This window comes from Spinacia oleracea, chromosome 4 (genome assembly GCF_020520425.1).
Source record: "Spinacia oleracea cultivar Varoflay chromosome 4, BTI_SOV_V1, whole genome shotgun sequence".
Classification (NCBI taxonomy): Eukaryota; Viridiplantae; Streptophyta; class Magnoliopsida; order Caryophyllales; family Amaranthaceae; genus Spinacia; species Spinacia oleracea.
In genome coordinates, this window is record NC_079490.1 from 16,332,586 (window position 1) to 16,355,931 (window position 23,346).

At 37.2% G+C, this 23,346-nt stretch overlaps 2 protein-coding genes, 1 long non-coding RNA gene and 1 other non-coding gene across 4 annotated transcripts; all 4 read right to left on the bottom strand.

The window, feature by feature from the left end:
- Positions 1-4,264: 4,264 nt before the first annotated feature.
- LOC130471355 (uncharacterized) lies at positions 4,265-4,922 on the bottom strand. The gene is made up of 2 exons (XM_056841418.1): positions 4,700-4,922; positions 4,265-4,557 (listed from the first exon to the last, which is right to left on the bottom strand). Exons 1-2 carry the CDS (start codon positions 4,920-4,922, stop codon positions 4,265-4,267), a joined length of 516 nt encoding a protein of 171 aa, XP_056697396.1.
- Positions 4,923-5,170: 248 nt separating this feature from the next.
- On the bottom strand, positions 5,171-6,068 carry LOC110799510 (uncharacterized). Its single transcript, XM_022004776.2, has 3 exons — positions 6,047-6,068; positions 5,512-5,933; positions 5,171-5,443 (listed from the first exon to the last, which is right to left on the bottom strand). Exons 1-3 carry the CDS (start codon positions 6,066-6,068, stop codon positions 5,171-5,173), a joined length of 717 nt encoding a protein of 238 aa, XP_021860468.2.
- Positions 6,069-6,653: 585 nt separating this feature from the next.
- LOC130472525 (uncharacterized) lies at positions 6,654-10,618 on the bottom strand. Its single transcript, XR_008933015.1, has 3 exons — positions 10,165-10,618; positions 7,208-7,258; positions 6,654-7,122 (listed from the first exon to the last, which is right to left on the bottom strand). It is a non-coding gene; the product is annotated as an uncharacterized lncRNA (long non-coding RNA).
- Positions 10,619-21,227: 10,609 nt separating this feature from the next.
- LOC130460460 (small nucleolar RNA R71) lies at positions 21,228-21,333 on the bottom strand. The gene has a single exon (XR_008920325.1). It is a non-coding gene; the product is annotated as a small nucleolar RNA R71 (small nucleolar RNA).
- Positions 21,334-23,346: the final 2,013 nt, after the last annotated feature.

Here is a 23,346-nt window from a genome sequence, read left to right on the forward strand (position 1 = left end):
TTACGGAGTATATGATTATGATTAGAAAAAGACTATGAATGACTAAATTACTTAGCCCTCTTCACTCTCTTGTACATAAGATAGGTTTTTTTTATCCTATCCTATTAAGTATCGCAGTATAGTTGAGGCTTTACGGTACTTGACTTATAAGATAGTCAAATATTGCAAAACAGATGTAAAGTTACCCGATATAAGTAAAAATTATTTATTTATTAATGATTAGACATTTTTGTTTAATAAAAATTAACTCTTCAAATTAAAATTACTCCATAAGGTAACCATGTAACCTTATTCTGAGTAATTTTAATTACTTTCTCCATCTTTTTTAGTTGCACCATTTGGGTTAAGTATAAAGATTAAGAAATTGTTTACATGTACTTCGTCCGTTTCTTTTTAATTCCAATACTTTGTTTTTCATGTTTGTCAATGCATAATTGAACAATTAATACTTTTAATTATCGATAAGTAAAAATTATAAAAAATTGATTTCCACAAAATACAGTGTACATTCAGAAAATTTAACAAGATCCCACATTAATATGTTTTCCTAAAATATAGACCGTCAAAAATAAACAAAGTAGATTATGTGAATATTACAAAAAGCTCGGAGTATTATTGCTACTATTTTGAAACGGAGGAATTAATTACTCCCTCCATTCTTGTTTATAATTAGTCCCTTTTCCGCATTATGATGTTTTTTTATTAGACCCTTTTAGAATCTTTTCTTATTAGTTCAACGATAAGAATATTACATTCTTGTTTATTCACATTCTTCTTACGATAGGAATTAATTACTCCCTCCATTCTTGTTTATAATTAGACCCTTTTAGACCCTTTTAGAACCTTTATATTACATGATGTAATTAGTCCCTTTTCTTATTAGTTCAACGATAAGAATATTAGTCCACATTATAATTCCCTTTTCATCCCAAATAAATATGCAAATGGTCCCTTTATTTTCTAATTTAACAACGCTAAACACTTCACCTACCCATATTTTCTTAATTTTTCTCTTTCCTATCCACATGGGTGGGATTCTTTAGAGATTCACAGGCAATATATGTGTCGTTTTAGTGGATTGTTCAATATTACATAAGGGACTAATAAACAAAAACGGAGGGAGTATCAAAATTGCCCATATGATAACAAACAAAAGAGAAGGAGGGAGAAGATTAAGTAACAATGGTAAATGACCCAAGGTCAGGGTAAAGGAGGGCGGAGAGGCCAATATCTTATATGTATTTCAAGATACATATCACCCAACTAAACGACAAAATAGGGATAAGACAAACATTAAAACATGTGTCATTTTTCAAAGAACATATGCCCATTTTCAAAAATCGATGCCATTTTTCAAAAACAGATGCCATTTTCAAAAAAATTGATTTTGTCCTTTAGTGTTTGTCTTTAGCCTATTTTTCCCTTTAGTGGGATGATATGTATTTTGAAATACATATCAAATATTGATTTATACTTCCTCAGGGTAAAGTGGTATTTAGTGTGTGAACACACAAAAAAGCATGTGATTATGAGACTTATCATAAAAGAAAACAGTACAACTAACATATAACTTTCATAAAAGAAAAATGGTGCAAGTAAAAAAATAAAAAGAAGAGGAGGAAGTAATAAATAAGCCAACATTTACTTATTGGCCCTGTTTGGTTAGGAGCGGTTAGCTGTTAGCTGATTTGACTAGCTGTTAGCGGTTAGCTGTTTATATTAGCTGATTTGACTAGCTGGTTGCATTAGCTGTTTGTGTAAAAGTGTTTGGTAAATTAGCTGATAAATGTTAGCTGTTTAATATGTAAAATGACTATTAAGGACATTGACATATTTTTATTTATTATTAATATTAGACAAATAGTTTATTGTGATAATATTTTTTCTCTTTATATTTTTCTAATAAACATTGACTAAATAAAATAAATTTATTTTAAAAAAAATATTCTTAATTAAAATTTTTTAACAATATATATTTTTCAAATAGAGAAATATTACTAATGATATTTCCGCTCAAAATAAAAATACACTGTAATTTTCCGCTCGAGAGAGCCGAACACCCATGCCATATAAAAGATTCGCCACCGAGTTCTCAGACTGCCAGGCATATAACTTGTGGAGTACTCTGTATTAGTATATTTTTTTCTTTTATTATTTCATACATCCTTATTAATTACTACCTCCGTTTCAAAATGATCTTTACACTTTCTGTTTTAGTCTGTTTGATAATGTTCTTTACACTTTGCTTTATTCTATTTTTGGACATTAAAATTTATTACTTATCCTTCTTATCCCACCATATTTACAATTTTCCACTCACTTTCCTTTACTTTATTCATTTTTTTTATCTTACACCTACCTATCTTTTTACACATTTCTCTTACTTTTTTCATACTCCCTCCGTATTTATTTAAGGGATACACTTGGCCGAGCATGGGTATTAAGAAGAAAAATTGAATGAAATAAAATAATAAAACAAGTAGGGTTAGGTAGATATTTTAATAAATAAGCAATTAGGGACCATGTAATTTTGGGGTGACAGGTGGGGTGTGTTTATGATATTATTAGTTTAATAGGATAGGGGGTCATAGGGTAAATTAGATGTATTATTTAATTAGATGGTGGGGTTAATAAGTTAATAAAAATGGCAAGTGTATCTCTTAAATAAATACGGCCGGAAAATGCAAGTGTACTTAAATAAATACGGAAGGAATATTTTATTATATTAAACCAACTTTTCTACTTTTATTTTAAACTTGTGTAAATAATAAATTAAACTTTTTTATGAAATGAATGTAGTATATCAATATACGAAGTATAATTTTATACCATCATTGTTATTACTATTCAACCGTGTAGGTCTTTAATTTATGTGATTTTATTTTATGGAGCATTTATTTATTATATTCATTTGCATGTTACGTTGGGTTAAATTGTGTTACAATAACTTACTAGATTCAACAAGATCTTTTTATGATTAAAAAGAATAGGTTGTTACACACCTTTAATTTTTTCCTTTTTATTTTATAATAATTCTTACTAGAACCAAGAATGAATCATCCACTTCAATCGAATAAACATGATGGTCCAAGCGCATTACAAGAAAACATGCTATATTTAAGTTTGGATATGCGGGATGTGAAAATATTTTTTTTTTGGTACGCAAGCAAGAATAATATTATTAATCCATCAACCAAACAAACACCAACCTAATTCAAGAGAGACGAACCAACTAGGTTGGCCCCCCTCAACATGAGCTAGCACAAGCTACACTAGAGGCACATCCCTCACAGCTCTACAAACCACCTATGATCATTCCTACTTACTTTCTTAGGCATAACCACTAAGATTCTACTTCTTTAAACTAGCTATTACATTCTGAGTAGTAAACACTGACTGATTCCAATAGCTATTATTTATACTTCTCCAAATCAGGTAGACCAAAGCAGAAACACCAGCATAATACACCATTCTCCTGAATTTAGTGCATCTTTTGTGACTTAGGCTGTTAACAACATTCAGCAAATTAGTACCCTGAATCTGAATCCCAAACCATCTTGTAAGCTCTTCCAGACAAGCTTTGCTATACTGACAACTAAAAAACAAATGGTCATGATCTTCATCAGCCTGCCCACACAGCAAGCAAGCAGCAGAAGAACTAATACCAATCCTTGCCAGGACTGCAGTAGAAAGGAGCCTTTTCTGCACAGCTAACCAACAAATGAACCTGTGCTTAGAAAGACTAAGCCTATTCCAGACAAGTTTATCCCAATACACTCCTGCAAGCTTCTGATACACCTGCTTAACTGAATAAACACTCATACTACACAATTCTGCCTTAGTATAAACTTGCTTCAGCAATTCTTTAGTAGCATATATTCTCCTCTAGTACCAACTTGCAGAAGCTTTAGGTTGATACTCCCACCAATCTCTATTCTGAATATAGACAGAATTGATCCACTTGATCCAAACATTATCTTGTTTAGTAGCCACTGCCCACACATACTTTCCCATGCTAGCAGTATTCCATAGAATGACATTCCTGAAGCCCAAATCACCAGCTTGCTTGTCACAACATACACTTTCCCAGGCTATATTACTTGGTTTGCTGTTGTAAGCTTGGCCACTCCACAAGAAGGCTCTACATATTCTAGTAATATCCTGCAACACATTCTTAGGAAGGATATAAATCTGAGCCCAATACATGTGCAGGCTGAGAAGAACATAATTGATCAAATGAACTCTAGCTGAATAGGACAAATTCCTAGTGCTCCACACTAATTCTTGCTATCATCTTGTCTACTAACACACCACATTGAGCAGCTGTGATTCTTTTGGAACAAATGGGAACACCAAGGTATTTGAATGGCAAGGAACTCCTGGCAAAACCAGAAGCTTCCACCACTCTAGTTACATCCCTGTCCTGGATGCCATGACAAAAAATTGAAGATTTCTGCTTATTGGAAACCAAACCAGAGGAATCAGAAAACAGCCTAAAAGCTTGCAGCAAGAGATAGATAGAAGGATAATCTCCTTTGCAACATAGGATCAAGTCATCTGCAAAACACAGATGAGTAAGTCTGATTTCTTTGCATCTTGGGTGAAAATGGAATTGCTCCATTCTGCTCATTTTATGAAGTATTCTGGATAAATACTCCATACAAATGACAAACAACAAAGGTGATCGACATAGGATCACCCTGTCTCAACCCCCTACTGGATTTGAAAAAGCCATGCATAGAGCCATTGATCATTAAGGAAAATTTAGGGGTAGTAACACACTCCATTACCAGATGAACAAACTTTTGAGGAAACCCCAATTGCTCCAGCATTTCCTGAAGAAAACTCCAGTTAACAGTATCATATGCCTTCTGCATATCCACCTTCAGTAAACAACTTGGTTTGACATTTCTTCCTTCCATAGTGCTTAACTAAATCCTGCACAACCATGATGTTATGGACAATATATCTACCATGCACAAATCCCCCTTGGTTCTCTAAGATCAAATCAGGCAGGATATGCGTCAACCTCCCACAAATCACCTTTGTAATACACTTATATAATGTATTACAGCAAGAAATTGGTCTGTAATCACTCACATTCTGAGGGCATTTAGTCTTAGGGAAAAGAGTTATGACAGTATGATTAAGATCCTTTAGCAATTTTCCATTATTTAGCACATCCAAACCCATCAGGTCCAGGTGCTTTCACACCAGGAATAGAAAATAAAGCTTGTTTCACCTCTTCTATAGTGTAACTGGCACTTAGGATAGTTCTATGATGTTCAGAAACCAGAGGACCCTCTCGAACAACTTGCCTTATCGCTGGTGCCCTATGCTCCTGATTCTTCCCCACCAAATCAACATAATATTCTAAAAAAGCTGCAGAAACAGAATCAGGTGTGTCCCTCCAAACCCCATCCATACCATGAATGCTACACACCTGGTTTTGAACATTTCTACTCCTTATACTTTGATGAAACAAAGCAGTATTCTCATCACCAACTTTACCCAGTCTATCTTGGCTTTTTGTTTCAAAAAATCCACATAAGCTTGATTCTGTATTCTGTAATTCTCAATAGCCACTAACTCCAAATCAGCAAGCTCCTGATTAGCAGGATCTAAATGCATGGCTTCCTGTGCAGCTATCATAGCATGATAGGCTTTTAAATCACTTGCCTGATTATCCGAGAATCCCTTTTTATTAAGCTCTCTAAGAGCCTGCTTAACTTTCTTCAATCTGGTAACAACACTATACATCTTACTTCCATGAACCTGTTGATTCCATTGATGTTGCACAATTCCAGCAAAATCTGGAGAGGACTTCCACATAGTGAAATATCTAAATGGTTTCCTACCTCCTGTGTGTCTTGGATACACAGTGATCAACCCAGGTGAATGATCAAACTCACCCTCAGTCAAGAAACAGGCTTCTGCAGAACAATATAATAAGCACTTTGCCAAGCTGGATTATACAGAACACTATCCAACTTAGAAAAAACTCTAGCAGCCCCGCATTGCTTGTTGTTCCAAGTATACAGATTACCAACACTTTTGATATCTTCCATACTACATCCATGCATACAACACTACTAGAAAAAGGACATTTAACGACGAACAATTTCGTCGTTAAAAGCCTTAATTTTCGTCGTTAAAATCTTTAACGACGGCCATGATGTTCGTTGTAACAGGTTCCGTCGTTATTGGCTTTAACGACGATGTTCGTCGTTAATAATTAATGTTTCTTAACGACGAATTACCTTTTCGTCGTTAAGTATTAACGACGGATTATCCGTTTGTCGTTAACTATTAACGACGGATTATGATTTCGTCGTTAACTTTTAACGATGAAATCATAATTCGTCGTTAATAATTAACGACGAAGTTAAAACTTCATCGTTAAAAGTTAACGACGAAACAATAATCCGTCGTTAATGATTAACAACGAAACTGTATTTCGTCGTTAAATGCTTATTTACTATGATCAATTAAGCAATAACGACCAACATATCCCTTGTAAAATGTCCTTTCCAACAGGCCAAAAATTGGAATTTTGGCAATAACGACCAACTATTCTGTCGTTAATATTGCAATCATAATAATATTATTTGCGCTTTTCAAAGCACCACATTTTCCCTGTCCAACAATATAGATAACTATAAACAAATTAAAATTTCATTACTCAAAATATTTTTGACAATAGAATTTCAAGTTATGTTAAATCAAAAATCACATCCCCTTGTCGTTAAATTCTAAAAAAAGATAAGTAATTCTTGTTTAATCTAAAAGAACAAAATAAAAATCTAACTAATTGAAGTATTCTATCTTGGAGTGCCATCTTTTGAAAAGCGTTGTAAGAACACTTCTTTAAATGCTTTAAGCTCATTAAGCTCTTCTTCAACTGAACTCATGCGACTCTTAAGTGCATTGTTTTCTTCCTGTACCGTATCCACGTGATTGGTAAGAACATGATTTATTTGTTTGTTTGCCTCATTCAACTTAGATTGAAGTTCCACCCTACTAGGTTGTGGTCCTGATAATTCTTTAAGTGTTATTCCTCCTCCAAAACCCAAAACCCAAAACCCGATCACGAGACTTCGACTTAAACACCTTTTGTGCTACCTATATAAAGAAGCAAAAAAGTTAAATATCATGGCATGGGAAAGTAAAAATAAAACCAAAAAACATATAAATGAAGAAAAAGTACCTGTACATGGGAAAGTGTTGGTTCTTCTTCCATTATTTTCTGAATTTCCTCCTACAACACATGTAACCATCTCAATTAGTATCATACATGGGTGGCTCGAATTAAAGGCCAATTGTCAAAGTTCTAATCTACTAGTTAAATGTCAAGATCGGATAATATTCTGTTTTTGACATATCCAACAAATCCCGCACCCCAACAGGGCACCTCTCACTTTTTCTAATTCGTATATTTTCATTCAAAAGCTGTAAAAAACATGGAAAAGAAACTTCAAGAAATCACATATTCATGGAAAAGTCGGCACGCTCAGATTACATTACAAATGCTTGACATTTAAGTTAAAACTATGTTAAACTCATTTTCTCAACTTGTTTCCAAAAGTTAAACGCTTGATAAACGAGTGTACCTGTTTAATCATATCAGAAGCAACACTTGATATGTTGACTTGATCGGACCTGGATTTTATAGGTGTATGGCTTGAGAAATGGGAGGTAATTTTGGGCTTGGATTTTTCAGCTCGGGTGTACTTTCTGAGTTCTTGCAGTTCTGTGGCAGAATGATCAGAAGTTGGAGTGTTGGCCCCTAGTGAGTGATGCTTTTGTTCTGGGTTGGTTCAGTAAATGATGAAGTTCAGATGGGTTTTGGAGGCTGCAGTTTGCTGTATTGTATTCAGATTGTTAACAAGCAAAGTATAGGGTAATTTGAATTTTGAGTGTTGGTTTGGCCTGGTCTGATATGTTGCCTCCTATTGGGCTGCCTTGTTTCAGCTCGAGTGTATTTTCTGAGTTCTTGCAGTTCTGTAGCAGAATGATCAGAAGCTGGAGTGTTGGCCCCTAGTGAGTGCTGCTTTGGTTCTTGGTTAGTTCAGTAATTGATGAAGTTTAGATGGGTTTTGGAGGCTGCAGTTTGTTGTATTGTATTCAGACTGTTAACAAGCAAAGCATAGGGTAATTTGAATTTTGAGTGTTGGTTTCCTATTATGAGTTGGTTTGGCTTGGTCTGATATGTTGCAGTTGGAATGATTGCTAAAGTTGTAGGAAATACAAGGAATGATAACTGATATGTTGCAATTGGGATGATTAGACCTATTAAGGTTTCTTTATCTGCTCATCTATTTAAAAGCAGGATTAAACCTATTATCTGCTCATCTAACTAATATGTTGCAGTTGGGATTATTAGACTTATTAAGCAATAACTGATATGTTGCAGTTGAGTTGCCATATTCTTGGCCAACCTACTCACTGATGGGTTTTGGATGCTGGAGACACCAAACGCCCCATAAAAGACATGTAAACTCCATTCTTTCTAAAAATGGATTTTCTACCATTATATATATAATACCTGGCAAAAAAAAAAAAATGACAGCAACTTGAACAAACAACAACACGACCCATCTCCTAAGTTTAGTTGCTTGATTAACTAAAACGTTTTGAACTTGTCCGTGAAACACAAGTACTGTAACTGAAAAATTATAAAATTTATTCAAATGTTTAGAAACTTTGACAGGCTAACTGTAACTAAATGAATTTTTGGTATCTCTAGGTCTATGAATGGATGAGTAACAGAATAGAGAGGTTCAGAATAACCAGCAGTCACACAACTATCCAACTAGACCTAATTGCCAAAGTTCATGGAGTTTCGAGTGCGGAAGATTATTTTGTGAGGTTACCTGACACACTTAAAGACAACCGAATATTTACCTGACCAAGTTGAGAAGCTGGTTTCTGAAATGAAGCAGAAAAGAATCCGGCTTGAATTATACTCCCACAATATTTGGCTATCTGCACCCTACGGTTCTGCTGAAAATATGGAGCAAGTTTTTGAAGAAATGAAGTTGGAACCAACAGTTGTTCCTAATTAGACTAGTTTCAGCACTGTAGCTTCTGTTTATATCAAGTTAGGGATGCTTGGAAAAGCAGAAGAGTCCCTTAAAGACCTTGAGAAGCGAATTACTGGGCGGGACAAGATGCCATATCATTATCTTATAAGTCTTTATAAAAAAACCAGCAGATGACCAAAAATCGATACCAAAGTTACAAGACAAAGACTCCATGGATGTAAGCTTCTAATATAAGCCATTTTTATTTTTTAATTTCATATAGTTTACAACTTTGAAACATATATTTCCGTCAGGAAAAAACAAAAAACAAAAACCTGATTCATGTTATTCTTTTTGAATGAATATCAGGAATTGATGGGATTGGAGATTTGTGGGAATGGAGATGAAGAGTGCTTGAAGAGAAGAATGGTTTCAGAAGTTCACTTGGACTACATTTACACACAGCATCAAAACCCTTAATTTAAACCAGAACACCTTATTTCAAATGAAGAAAACTAAGTTTGATCTCAAACCTGAATAGGAATATATCTAATATAAGAACCAAGTGATATAAATACTCTCAGTCGCTAACAAAAGATTTGACACCACTCTAGGCCAACAAGTTAAGAACAGTAATTCACATGATTTATAAGCAGGCCCAAACTGAAAGTTACATATCTAATTAAATTCTTACCGTGACGGCACTTCACAGGATTGATGCCATAAGTAATTATCAACATTATATATAAAGGTTGATCTGTTACTGAATTAATATTTCACATCTAATATAACAAATCCAAAATTCAGAGAATACAAATCATAAATTCCAAGTGCCCCTACAATCAAGAGTACGAATTCCTGAGTTCTAAAATTAAGCATATACGATATAAATTAAACAATTGAAAAAGAAGCACTAATCGAAACATGCAACTCGCAATTCACAAATCGCAATACAGACTTACCAATTAACAATTACAAGCTAGACAAATAAATAGCGAATTAAATTGTATGAATCAGTTGCCTTGAACAAGAATTTGCAAACGAAGATTTAAATTTCCTAAAACTCGGTCTTAAATGAAAAAAAAACACTGAGAAACATAATTTACATAAGCAAACAGTAAAGCAAGAAAGAGAAACATACTGATCAAATTCCCCAAATTCACAAGACAATTCTCCAGCCTTCAAATCCAAACATTGCCAAACCTGGAAGCCCCAACCAACTATTCAGGAGAAGCTTCAAAGTTGAGCGAAAATTGAAGAATTGGATCAATTTTTGCAGTATTGCCTCCAATGAAGAAACGAAATTTATTTGTAAAAATGATCCGAATTCAACGGATAAAAAAATTGGCAGTAGAGAAAAGATAGAAATTGCCATTTAAATTATTGTAATCTGCTGAAACTTGATGAAGAAGTTAAGATCAAAGAATAAACTTCTCGTCCATGAAAATTCCATAGCGAGAGAGAGGAAGAAATAAAAAGAATTTAAGAATTGAAGCACTCGAGGACCGCCGTCGTTCAAGATTTTAGGTTAGAGATGAGTGAAAAATGAGGGCAGCCTTCGAAAATAAAAAGTGGCGCTGTAGAGAATGGGAAATAACGACAAACAATAAGTTTATTTTTTTTTCTTTTCTTTTTTTTCCACCTATTACGACGAACTTATATTTTGGTCGTGAAGTTGTAGTGCAATCATGCTTTTCACGACTGAATGTCGAGTCCGTCGTTAGTTAATTGTCGTTAAATGCACATTTTCTAGTAGTGCAGGTATTAATATCAGTAATTTCAGCATGCCTCTTCTTCAACCCCCATCACACAATTAAAATCCCCACCTAATAGCCATGGATCATGAGTGTTCAATTCCATAAAAGTTTTCCATAACTCTTTTCTCTGGGAACTATCATTAAAGGCATAAACAAAAGTACAGAAAAAACTAGTCATGCCACTAACAGGGGTAACATGACAATGGATAAGCTGGCTTGTTACAGCAACAATGTTCATTGTAAAACAACCAGGCTTCCAGGCAACAACAATTCTTCCACCATAAATCATGAGGAAAAACCTAGATGCCAGGATACATATTAATTGCACATAATCATATAGCATAATTTAGATGCATACACTTTGTAGTGTGCCTTCCCTAGCTGCGCCCGAACCGAACAAGAACAAGTCTTTAGGACTCCAAGTGTCGTCCCTCCGTAGATAGTCCATAGCACGTCCGGATCCGCCTTAAGATTGACCAACTAGAATCTCCCTTAAGGTTCTATAATTTTCGGCTAAATAGGCAAGTGTTTATGGCTGATTTTCAGCTTAAAAATCCTAGCTTTGAATACTTGAAACTTGTATATAAATTTGTGACCCTAGGCACATATTTATAGAGTTATGGAAAAGGCCTTAGAATCCTATTAGAATACCAATTAGTTTAATTAGAATCCTGTTAGAACTCTATTAAATAAATTATATCTACTAGGATTAGGATTTAATCATAGAACGAATTCTAATAGCTTTAGGATTCGTATTGCACACAACCGCACACGAGCACGAGCACAAGCACAGCCCGCGCAAGCCTCGCGGCCCACGCGAGCTGCACTTGCTCGCAGCCCATGTCCGTCGCAGCCCACGACGTTCCGCGCGCGCCATACCTTGCTGGGCCTGGCCTTGCGCTGGGCCTGGCGAGGCTTTGGCGTGTGTGTTGATGCGTATGGCTTGCTGGGCGAGGGCCTGGCTTCGTGCTGGGCCTTCGTCCAGCAAGTCTCGTCTGATGCTAATTCGTACGATACGCTTCCGATTAAATTCCCGATTCCGGAATTTATTTCCGATACGAACAATATTTAACATTTACGATTCCGGAATTAATTTCCGTTTCGAACAAATATTTAATATTTCCGTTTCCAGAATTATTTTCGGATTCCGATAATATTTCCGATTCTGACAATATTTCCGTTCCCGGCAATATTTTCGATTCCGGCAATATTTTCATTTCCGATAATTTTTTCCGATACGTACCATGTTTCCGTTTCCGGCAACATCTACGATTTAGATAATATTTATATTTCCGATACGATCCATATTTCCGTTTCCGGCAATATCATCGTTTCTGGAGTATTCATTTCTTGCCTTTGACGATCTCAGCTCCCACTGAAACCAAGATCCGTCGATTCCGAATATCCATAGATGGAGTATTTAATGCCATTAAATACTTGATCCGTTTACGTACTATTTATGTGACCCTACGGGTTCAGTCAAGAGTAAGCTGTGGATTAATATCATTAATTCCACTTGAACTGAAGCGGCCTCTAGCTAGGCATTCAGCTCACTTGATCTCACTGAATTATTAACTTGTTTAATTAATACTGAACTGCATTTATTAGACTTAACATTAAATGCATACTTGGACCAAGGGCATTATTTCCTTCAGTCTCCCACTTGTCCTTAGGGACAAGTGTGCATTTCCTAATTCCTTTGTCACTCGGTGCTTGCTCTTGAACATAAGGTAAGAGTTGTCATCCTTATTATGTCCAGAGGTGTTTCTCGATTTTTGAGGTCAACTAATCAAATAAACAGATAATCATAGCCTATGATTCATCTAAGCACGGCCATGCATTTTACAGTTTTTAGCTCTCCTAGTGGCCTTGTACAAATTTTCAGCATCTCATCCCGATTTATGGGAAGACAATCCCAATCTTGCGATCTTGAGATTAGACTTCGTTTGATAGGTGATTACCTGAGCGTTTCCTTTATAGCCTCCTTTTACGGTGCGACGGTTGACAACATCAAAGTAACCAGTTCTCAAACAAGTAATCTCAAATCACTCAGGTATTGAGGATTAGTGTCTAATAATTTTAATGAAATTTACTTATGACAGATTTTTATCTCTTACAGTAAAGTTTCATAGGTCTGTCCGATACTAGTCTTCCCCAAGTAAGTATCTATGCAAATGATTACGACATTGCCATGTCCACATAGTTCAAGAAACAGAATTGCTAGTCATCTTGCATTCTAGTCGTCTAACGTTTTCTATGCGTCCATCTTTATAGAAAACTCCAACCAGGGACCATTTTCAACTTTTGACATTCAAGTTCACTTGATAGACAATTCTTAGTCACGGGACTGGTCCTGACAGTCCATCTTGAATATTTCGTCAAATTGAAGGGACTCATCATTTAATAAACCATAAATTAAATGGAAAAATGAATTCTATTCATTTATTGTGAATGATTAACCAATAATGTTTTTACAAAGTATTAAACTCTAAAACTTTAAAACATTAAACAAGGACATCAAAGCCATTCTCCAATATGCTTGATTCCCATAGCTGCAGTGTGCGAGTTGTGCTTCGCCTGCGGCAGAGGTTTAGTCAATGGATCTGAGATGTTGTCATCAGTTCCAATTTTGCTTATCTCGACTTCTTTTCTTTCAACGAACTCTCGTAGAAGGTGAAATCTACGAAGTACATGCTTGACTCTTTGGTGGTGTCTAGGCTCCTTTGCCTGTGCAATAGCTCCGTTATTATCACAATATAGGGTTATGGGTCCTTTAATGGAGGGGACTACACCAAGTTCACCTATGAACTTCCTTAGCCATATAGCTTCCTTTGCTGCTTCATGTGCAGCAATGTACTCCGCTTCAGTTGTAGAATCCGCAATGGTGCTTTGCTTAGCACGTTTCCAGCTTACTGCTCCTCCGTTGAGGCAGAAGACAAACCCAGACTGTGATATGAAATCATCTTTGTCGGTTTGGAAACTTGCGTCCGTATAGCCTTTAACAATTAATTCATCATCTCCACCATAGACCAGGAAGTCATCTTTGTGCCTTTTCACGTACTTCAGAATGTTCTTGACAGTAGTCCAATGTGCCTCTCATGGGTCTGACTGGTATCTGCTCGTAGCACTGAGTGCATACGCAACATCCGGGCGTGTACATATCATAGAATATATTATTGAACCAATCAACGATGCATATGGAATCCCATTCATTCGTCTACGCTCATCAAGTGTTTTTGGGCACTGAGTCTTGCTTAGAGTCATTCCATGAGAGATGGGTAGGTAGCCTCGCTTGGAGTCTGCCATCTTGAACCTTTCAAGCACCTTATTGATATAAGTGCTTTGACTAAGTCCAATCATCCTTTTAGATCTGTCTCTGTAAATCTTGATGCCCAGTATGTACTGTGCTTCTCCTAGATCCTTCATCGAAAAACATTTCCCAAGCCAAATCTTGACAGAGTTCAACATAGGAATGTCATTTTCGATAAGTAATATGTCGTCGACATATAATACTAGAAAAGAAATTTTGCTCCCACTGACCTTCTTGTATACACAAGATTCGTTTGCGTTCTTGATGAAACCAAAGTCACTGACTGCTTCATCAAAATGTATATTCCAGCTCCTTGATGCTTGCTTCAATCCGTAGATTGATTTCTTTAGCTTGCATACCTTTTTAGCATTCTTTAGATCCTCAAAACCCTCAGGCTGTGTCATAAACATAGTTTATGTTAAAATGCCGTTTAAGAAAGAGGTTTTGACATCCATCTGCCATATTTCGTAATTATAATATGCAGCGATTGCTAACATTATCCGAATAGACTTTAGCATTGCAACTGGTGAAATGGTTTCATCGTAATCCACAGCGTGGACTTGCCTGTAACCTTTTGCAACCAATCTAGCTTTGAAAACTTCAAGTTTTCCATCCTTGTCCTTTTTCAGTTTGAAAACCCATTTGCTTCCAATGGCTTGGTAGCCATCTGGCAAATCGACCAAATCCCATACTTGGTTTTCAGACATGGATTCTAGTTTAGATTACATGGCTTCTTGCCATTGCTTGGAGCTAGGGCTCGTCATAGCCTGTTTGTAAGTCGCAGGTTCATCACTTTCAAGTAATAGAACGTTATAGCTCTCGTTTGTCAAAATACCTAAGTACCTTTCCGGTTGAGATCTATATCTCTGTGATCTACGCGGGGTTACATTTCTAGATGGTCCATGATTCTCACCAGATACTTCTAAAGATCTCTGAGTTTCATCCTGAATGTCATCTTGAGCATTCTCTAGATTTTGTTGTTCGACTCGAATTTCTTCGAGGTCTACTTTTCTCCCACTTGTCATTTTGGAAATGTGATCCTTTTCCAAAAAGATACCATCTCGAGCAAAAAACACCTTGTTCTCAGATGTATTGTAGAAGTAATACCCCTTTGTTTCTTTTGGATATCCCACAAGGATACATTTGTCAGATTTTGGATGAAGTTTGTCTGAAATTAATCGTTTCACGTATACTTCACATCCCCAAATCTTAAGAAAACACACATTTGGAGGCTTTCCAAACCATAACTCATATGGAGTCTTTTCAACAGCTTTAGACGGAGCTCTATTTATAGTGAGTGCAGCTGTATTTAGTGCATGTCCCCAAAATTCTATTGGAAGTTCGGCCTGACCCATCATTGATCTAACCATGTCTAGCAAGGTTCTATTCCTCCATTCCGACACACCGTTCCATTGTGGTGTTCCAGGAGGAGTCAATTCTGATTGAATTCCACATTCTTTCAGATGGTCATCAAATTCATAGCTCAGATATTCACCGCCTCTATCAGACCGCAGTGCCTTAATCTTCTTGCCTAATTGATTCTCTACTTCACTCTGAAATTCCTTGAATTTGTCAAAGGATTCAGACTTATGCTTCATTAGGTAGACATAACCATATCTACTGAAGTCATCAGTGAAAGTGATAAAGAAGCTGAAACCACCTCTAGCATTTATACTCATTGGTCCACATACATCTGTATGGATTAAACCCAATAGTTCAGTTGCTCTTTCTCCAACTTTAGAGAAAGGTTTCTTTGTCATTTTGCCAAGTAAACATGATTCGCACTTACCATAATCCTCTAAGTCAAATGGTTCTAGAATTCCTTCCTTTTGAAGTCTTTCTATGCGTTTCAAGTTAATATGGCCCAATCGACAATGCCACAGATAGGTGAGATCTGAATCATCCTTTTTGGCCTTTTTGGTATTTATGTTATAAACTTCTTTGTCGTGATCTAATCAATAAAGTCCGTTGACTAATCTAGCAGATCCATAAAACATCTCTTTAAAATAAAGCGAACAACTATTGTCTTTTATTAAAAAGGAAAATCCCTTAGCATCTAAGCAAGAAATAGAAATGATGTTTTTAGTAAGACTTGGAACATGGAAACACTCTTCTAGTTCCAAAACTAGCCCAGAGGGCAACGAAAAATAATAAGTTCCTACAGCTAATGCAGCAATCCGTGCTCCATTTCCCACTCGTAGGTCGACTTCTCCCTTGCTTAACCTTCTACTTCTTCTTAGTCCCTGTGGATTGGAACATAAGTGTGAGCCACAACCTGTATCTAATACCCAAGAAGTTGAATTAGCAAGTATACAATCTATAACGAAAATACCTGAAGATGGAACGACTGTTCCGTTCTTCTGATCTTCCTTAAGCTTCAAGCAATCTCTTTTCCAGTGCCCCTTCTTCTTACAGTAGAAGCACTCGGACTCAGAAGTGGGTTGACTGACCTTCCTCTTTTCAGACTTGGCGCCAGATTGCTTAGTCGGGCGGGCCTTCTTGCCATGTTTCTTAGCATTCCTCTTCTTTCCAGATTTCTTGAAGTTGCCCTCACGCACCATAAGCACATCTTGCTTATCACATTTGAGCGTTTTTTCAGCGGTCTTCAGCATACCGTGAAGCTCAGTGAGCGTTTTGTCCAGACTATTCATACTGTAGTTCAGCTTGAACTGATCATACCCGCTATGAAGATAATGGAGGATGGTGTCTATAGCCATTTCCTGAGAGAATTGCTGATCCAGCCGACTCATATTCTCAATGAGTCCAATCATTTTGAGAACATGTGGACTTACGGGCTCGCCTTTCTTAAGCTTGGTCTCAAGAATTTGCCTATGAGTCTCGAATCTTTCGACTCGAGCCAGATCTTGGAACATGTTCTTCAACTCACTGATGATTGTGAAAGCATCTGAGTTGATGAATGTTTTCTGTAGATCTGCACTCATGGTTGCAAGCATTAGACATTTCACATCCTTGTTGGCATCAATCCAACGATTGAGGGCTGCCTGAGTGACCCCGTCGCCTGCGGATTCGGGCATCGCCTCTTCCAGGATATACTCCTTTTCTTCCTGCATAAGAACTATTTGCAAGTTCCTTTGCCAGTCAAGGAAGTTTTTCCCGTTCAACTTCTCCTTTTCGAGAATTGATCGGATGTTGAATGAATTTTTGTTTGCCATAGTTAAAACTACAATGAAAAAGAATAAACAAATAAATAACCATTCACAGTTTCTCTTAATAAACTTAAATTCTAGCATACATGCATAATTTAATGTTCATTAAGCATTTTTATGTGTTCCGGCAGGTGTGAATAAAATGATTCCAAGACCCTAAAACCATTGAAGAATTAAGCACATTATGTATTTAGACTTAATTCTAAAATCTTTTAGGTAAGCAAAAGCCTTTTGCTAATAGTCTAGAAACTACTCTTGGTTAATAGGTACGTCTAAGAACTTATTAGGTAAACCTATCAATTTTGCCACGACATAAAAGGACTCCTTACTTATATCGTTGAGTGTCACCAAAACTAACATGTACTCACAATTGTTTGTGTACCTTACCCCTTTAGGATCAATAAGTAACATCTCGCTGAGCGTAAAACTATTACTAGATTGATGTAAAGGTTATCCAAGTAAGTGTTATTTTGGCATGGCACCTTTTAACTCAATTTTAAAGTTTGGAACTTAAGGATCTTACTATGTTGGTTAGATTTTAAGTGAACTATAATCCTTAATCATGCAACATAATCAAGCCATAATCTCATGCATAATTAAGATATATTTAAAACAATAAATAAGTTAAAGCATGCATAAGATAAATGTGATCTAGTATGGCCCGACTTCATCTTGAAGCTTCCATTTCAAAGTCCGTCTTGAAAATGGATTGGAAACTCCGTCTTGAATTTCACCATGGGAGGCGCCATTTTCTTCAAATAGGATAAGCTATAATTAAACTAATTACAACTATTTGATGGTACGCAGAACATATTTGAATTGAAAAACAAACTTTGGTGCATTAGACCAATTACATTCAAAATAATGGTACGCAGACCATATTTTCTATCCTATTTGGGCCATACTAGTCACTTCATAACCTGCAAAACAGTACATATACAATATATACCATTCACCCATTCATTATCATGAATGGCCCACATAGCTGGTTAGTAAAACATGTTATGCATCACATAAATATTTGCAGCAATTAATCAAGGGCACCAATAATCTACCAATTATTTAGTCCTTATTAATTCTAATCAAGTTGTTTAACCTTAAAGGATTTGTAGACCTAATCAAGAGTTTATGACTAAAACGCTCCCACTTAAACCAATAAATTCATATGCTTTACTTATTTTAAACATAAAAATGTATTTCTAGTCTAACCGGAAACATACAAATTTAATTAAAATTGAAAGCTCATATAAATTCATAATTGAATCCACTTAATTTATTTTCAGTTGAATTAAACGAATTTAAATTAATTCAAGGTTTTAATTTTTGTAAAATAATTAGTATAAATTAAAATTTATAATAATTATAATATTCAAAATTAAATTCCGAGAAAACAATTTAAATTATTAATTTTAAAATTAATTAAAATTATTTCTGAACTGAAAATTCAAAATTAAAATCAAAACGTATCAATCGTCGCAAGACGAGGCACTTGGGCTTGCGCCCAAGCCCCATCGAGCTACGAGGCCCCATGCCCCGTGCCATTGATCGTTGCACACGGCTTGCACAGCCACACCGCACACACAGCCATATGCCACGCATACACACAACCATGATGGCTACGCTGTGCGCAACCTTGTGTTGTGTCGTGGCTGCCTAGCTCTCGGCGAGCCTGGTGCATCGTGGCGCAGCTCATCGCTGCCCACACGCATCTTGCTCGTCGCATGTGCTTGCCCATTGCTCTCGCCCATGCTGCACACGGCACTCGACACAAGGGCAGCGTGCTGCCTTGTACTCGTGCGCCATGGCCCTTGCTCGCTGCATTGTACTGCACGGGCGACGAGCTCCCTTGCTCGTCGTCGTGATATGTGTGTTTTATGTAGAGTTTTTACCCCCGTCCCTTAGTACTTTTTGATCTCAAATGAGCTCTTCGGAGCGATTTTTAGTACTAATGTGCTCCTTGTAGTGTGTTTGTAGTTTCAGGTTCATCATTGTAGGAATTAGTATATTTTTGTGAATTTCCTACTCATTTGAATCAATATAAGAGATTATGTACTTTCGAGAGCACAAACATTAAGTTTGAAGAGTTTTGAAGCAAAGCGAATAACGAAGGAAGTACAAAAATGACTATAGTCCACTATTTTAAGCATAACTCAAGTTCTACAACTCCAAATGATATAATTCTAATTGGGTTGGATTCTAGACTTCAATATCTTTCCAACAAGTGGTCACTCGCCTAATTCCGACGAATAACGAAAGAGATATGAAGTTTTGAAGATAGAGGATCGTGCAGTTTCAACACGCGCCCGATCGGGCGGGCTTCGCCCGATCGGGCGGAATTTCGCCTGATCAGGCCGACTATCGAGCACATCGCCCGATCGGGCGACGCCAACCTCCAGCGTATTTCGCGAGATTTTATTTCCGATTTTGGGCTCTATTTTGGGCAAACTATAAATACTAGCCCCTTATATTTTTAGTGACATCTTTTTTATTCTAGTTTTCAATACTTAGTTTATTTCTAGTTTTCTCTCCAATTATTCAAATACTTAGTTTTTAATTTCAAGTAAAGATCAAAGCTTTATTATTTTATTTGTTCTTCAATTCGGTATTATTTCCTACCTTAATTTATTTTGTTGCTTTAATCATGTTTTCCATTATGCTAATTGCTTTGTTATTTATTATCATGAGGGAGTAGTTTAATTTCTAGGGTTTAGGGGATCCATGAATGCATGATTGGGATTATATGTGGACTTGATTATTGATTGATTGATTATAATTTCTATAGCTTATTATTATTGCTCGTCAATTCTGTTCGGCCGGACTATTTTGATTTGAGTTTGATTAAGCTTGGATTATGCACCGAGAGGTATAAATCTGATGTTTTTGGTATGTGGCTATTAGATAGGAATTATTTCTAGTACGTAGCGAGAGCCCGCTAGTTGTTCTATCCTAAGGAATTCATAAGATTCGAGAGATGCATGTTTTCCTAGTTATGATTGTTAATTGATTGTCATTGTTCGTTGTCCAATCCCGGTCAGCATTTATGGTGAACCGCTGCCCTAGATTCCTTTAATATTGTTATTTTCCGATTTGATTATTTGCTTTAGTTTAATACACAACCCAATCCAAACTCTTGTTACCAGTAGTCTAGATTAGTAATTTAATAGTAGAAAGAACGCCTGTTTCCCTGTGGATACGATCCCTGCTTCCCTTGCTATATATTTAGTTTGTGAACGTTAGGTTTATCTTTGATAGGAGTACGATTTAGCCTGTCAAATTTTGGCGCCGTTGCCGGAAAAACGGTTTTATTTTCTGTTATTAATTGTTTTTCTAGATTATTGTTTGTTACTTCTCAAGGGACTCCCGTTCCTTGAGACCGGATCTCACGAATTTTTTCTAGTTTTTGCTTGTTTATGCCCAGGACTGTCCATACCAGCGATCTGACTTCGTTCGATCCTCAACCTGAACGGACCTTTCGTAGACGGCGTAGATTCGTTAAACAGTTGAGAGACTATTCTGACTCTGAATCCGACTATCTGATTAGCAATCTATTCCATACAGATTCAGAGATGGGTGACCAAGCACCACCACAGCCACCCCACTTGTGCCAAGGCTTACAGACTACTCTAAACCAAGTCTGTCTATGCTCCCCAAGGCAATCATGCCTTCCATTGCGGTCGAGAATTTCAAGATCGAACCCCAGCTGATAAACATGATCGAGAGACACCAATTCGGTGGGGAAAAGGGTGAAGATCCTAATCTCCATATTCAGTCTTTCATTCAGTATTGTGCCACCATTAAGCAGAAGAATTTAACACCGGAGCAGACTATGGAGATACTCTTTCCATTTTCATTGAGTGGGAAGGCAAAGCTATGGATTAATAGTCTCAACCGCGCAATTATGAAAATCACCGATTGGCATTTTTTGGCCCTTGCATTCTATGTTAAATATTTCCCACCTGAGAAGACAACTCGTCTAAGGGGACAGATATTAGGTATCTCTCAACAAGCAGATGGAGTTTGTTCGAGGTTTGGGAAAGATTCAAGGACTTGCAAAGAGACTGCCCACACCATGGTTTGGAGGACTGGTTCCTAGTTCAGCAGTTCTATAATGGTCTGGGTAATGAGTCTAGGTGTCTTTTGGATTCAGCTGCCAGTGGGAGATTTATGCAACTGGAGGTGCCTAGAGCTTTAGAGGTGATTGAGGAGATAGCCATCCATAGTGCCCAATATGGGAATCCTAGAGGTTTTGCCGATCGTGGTGTTAAGCATGAGATGAACTCTATTGAATAGCTTACTGCTCAGCTAACTGCCCTACATCACAAGCTGGATAATATGCAAAACGCATCTTCCCAAGCCACCCAACAAGCTAGTGTCGTCGCAATGAGTGCTCAGTTGGCCAATGTCTGTAATAGTTGTGGGATACAAGGTCATTATGCACCAGAATGTAGGAGCTCTATTGAACAATGCAATGCATTCTAGGCCTACAAGCAGAACAATCCGTACTCCAACTCATACAATGAGGGGTATAAAAACAACCCCCTATTATCATATAGGAGTATTAATGTTCAGAACCCCCACCAGATTCAACACCCTCCACCACCACGACAACCTTACCAACCACCACCACAGCAGCCCTACCAACCGCGAAGTAACTACAACCCGCAGCCTAGTGGACCACCTGGCTTTCCTCCACAGCCTCAACCCACACAGCCTGATCCCATGCTTGTTGAGATGCGGAATATGATGTTTGAATTGCAGAAGTCTCTGAGCGAAAAGGATGCCAAAATCGATGCCCTCACTGCTCATAACAAGATCATGGATAAACAGTGGCACAAATGGCTACTACTCTCGCAGAGAGACCCAAGGGTCAACTCCCTTCACAGTCTGTGACCAAAGAGTCTGTAAATGCTGTCACTTTGCGGAGTGGATATGAGTATGATGGGCCACCTATGACTATAGAGGAAGGGGTTGAAGTATCTGTAAGTGGTGTTGTGCCAAGAGAAAGTGAGAAGGTGGTCAAGGATAAGGAAGCTGACACAAGGGTTGAGAAGAAAGTTGAGATACAAGTTCCACCTCTCAAACTTCCCTTCCCTCATCGTCAGCTAAAGAACAAGCTAGACAAGCAGTTTGGTAAGTTCTTAGAAGTGGTAAAGAATCTGCAGGTAACGGTCCCTTGCACTGAATTAATTACTCAAGTACCTGCATATGCTAAATACATGAAAGACATCTTGACTAGGAAGAGAGCATTTAGTGAGGTGGAGACTATTGCATTTACTGAAGAGTGCAGTGCCTTACTACAAAGTAAGTCTCCACCCAAGTTGAAGGACCCCGGGAGTTTCTCTATCCCGTGTAATATTGGCAACCTTTTTATTGACAAAGCCTTATGTGATTTAGGTGCCAGTGTTAGTGTCATGCCCCTGTCTGTATGTACTAAGTTGAACATGGGTGATTTAAAAGTTACCAACATAACTCTGCAAATGGCTGATAGATCTGTAAAATACCCCCTAGGTGTTTTAGAAAATGTGCCTGTTAGAGTAGGTAAATTTTTTATTCCTGTTGATTTTTTTGTTTTAGACATGGAAGAGGATAGGCAAATTCCTATTATTTTAGGTCGACCCTTCCTACACACTGCAAGGGCAATTATAGATGTCAAGAATGGCAAATTGACTTTAAATGCGGGGGATGACAAAGTCACTTTCAATTTAACCCAAGTTGCTAGAAGCCCGATGGTAGAAGAGTCATGTTTTGGAGTCAATGTTTCTAATGATTATTTTAATACTGAATTGACTCATACTAACTCTAATAACTCCTCGGAGAAAGCGCATGTTTCAAATTATTTTGCAGGTGGAGGTGACCGGAGTGTGAACCCCTTAACATGGGTTCGAAAGAAGGCACAGGTTGATGATGCTCAGACCCAAAAGGCCGAAAGTTTGGTGAACGGTGGGCATCGCATTCATGATCGGGGTCGTGGTTTGTCACCCCCCGCGCCACATAGCTCATCCAAGGCAATTGATTTGACACCAGATGGCACCATCTTTGGTGCCCCCATTCGATGAGTTGTCGTGGCTCTCATCCCCTTCCTTTTGTTG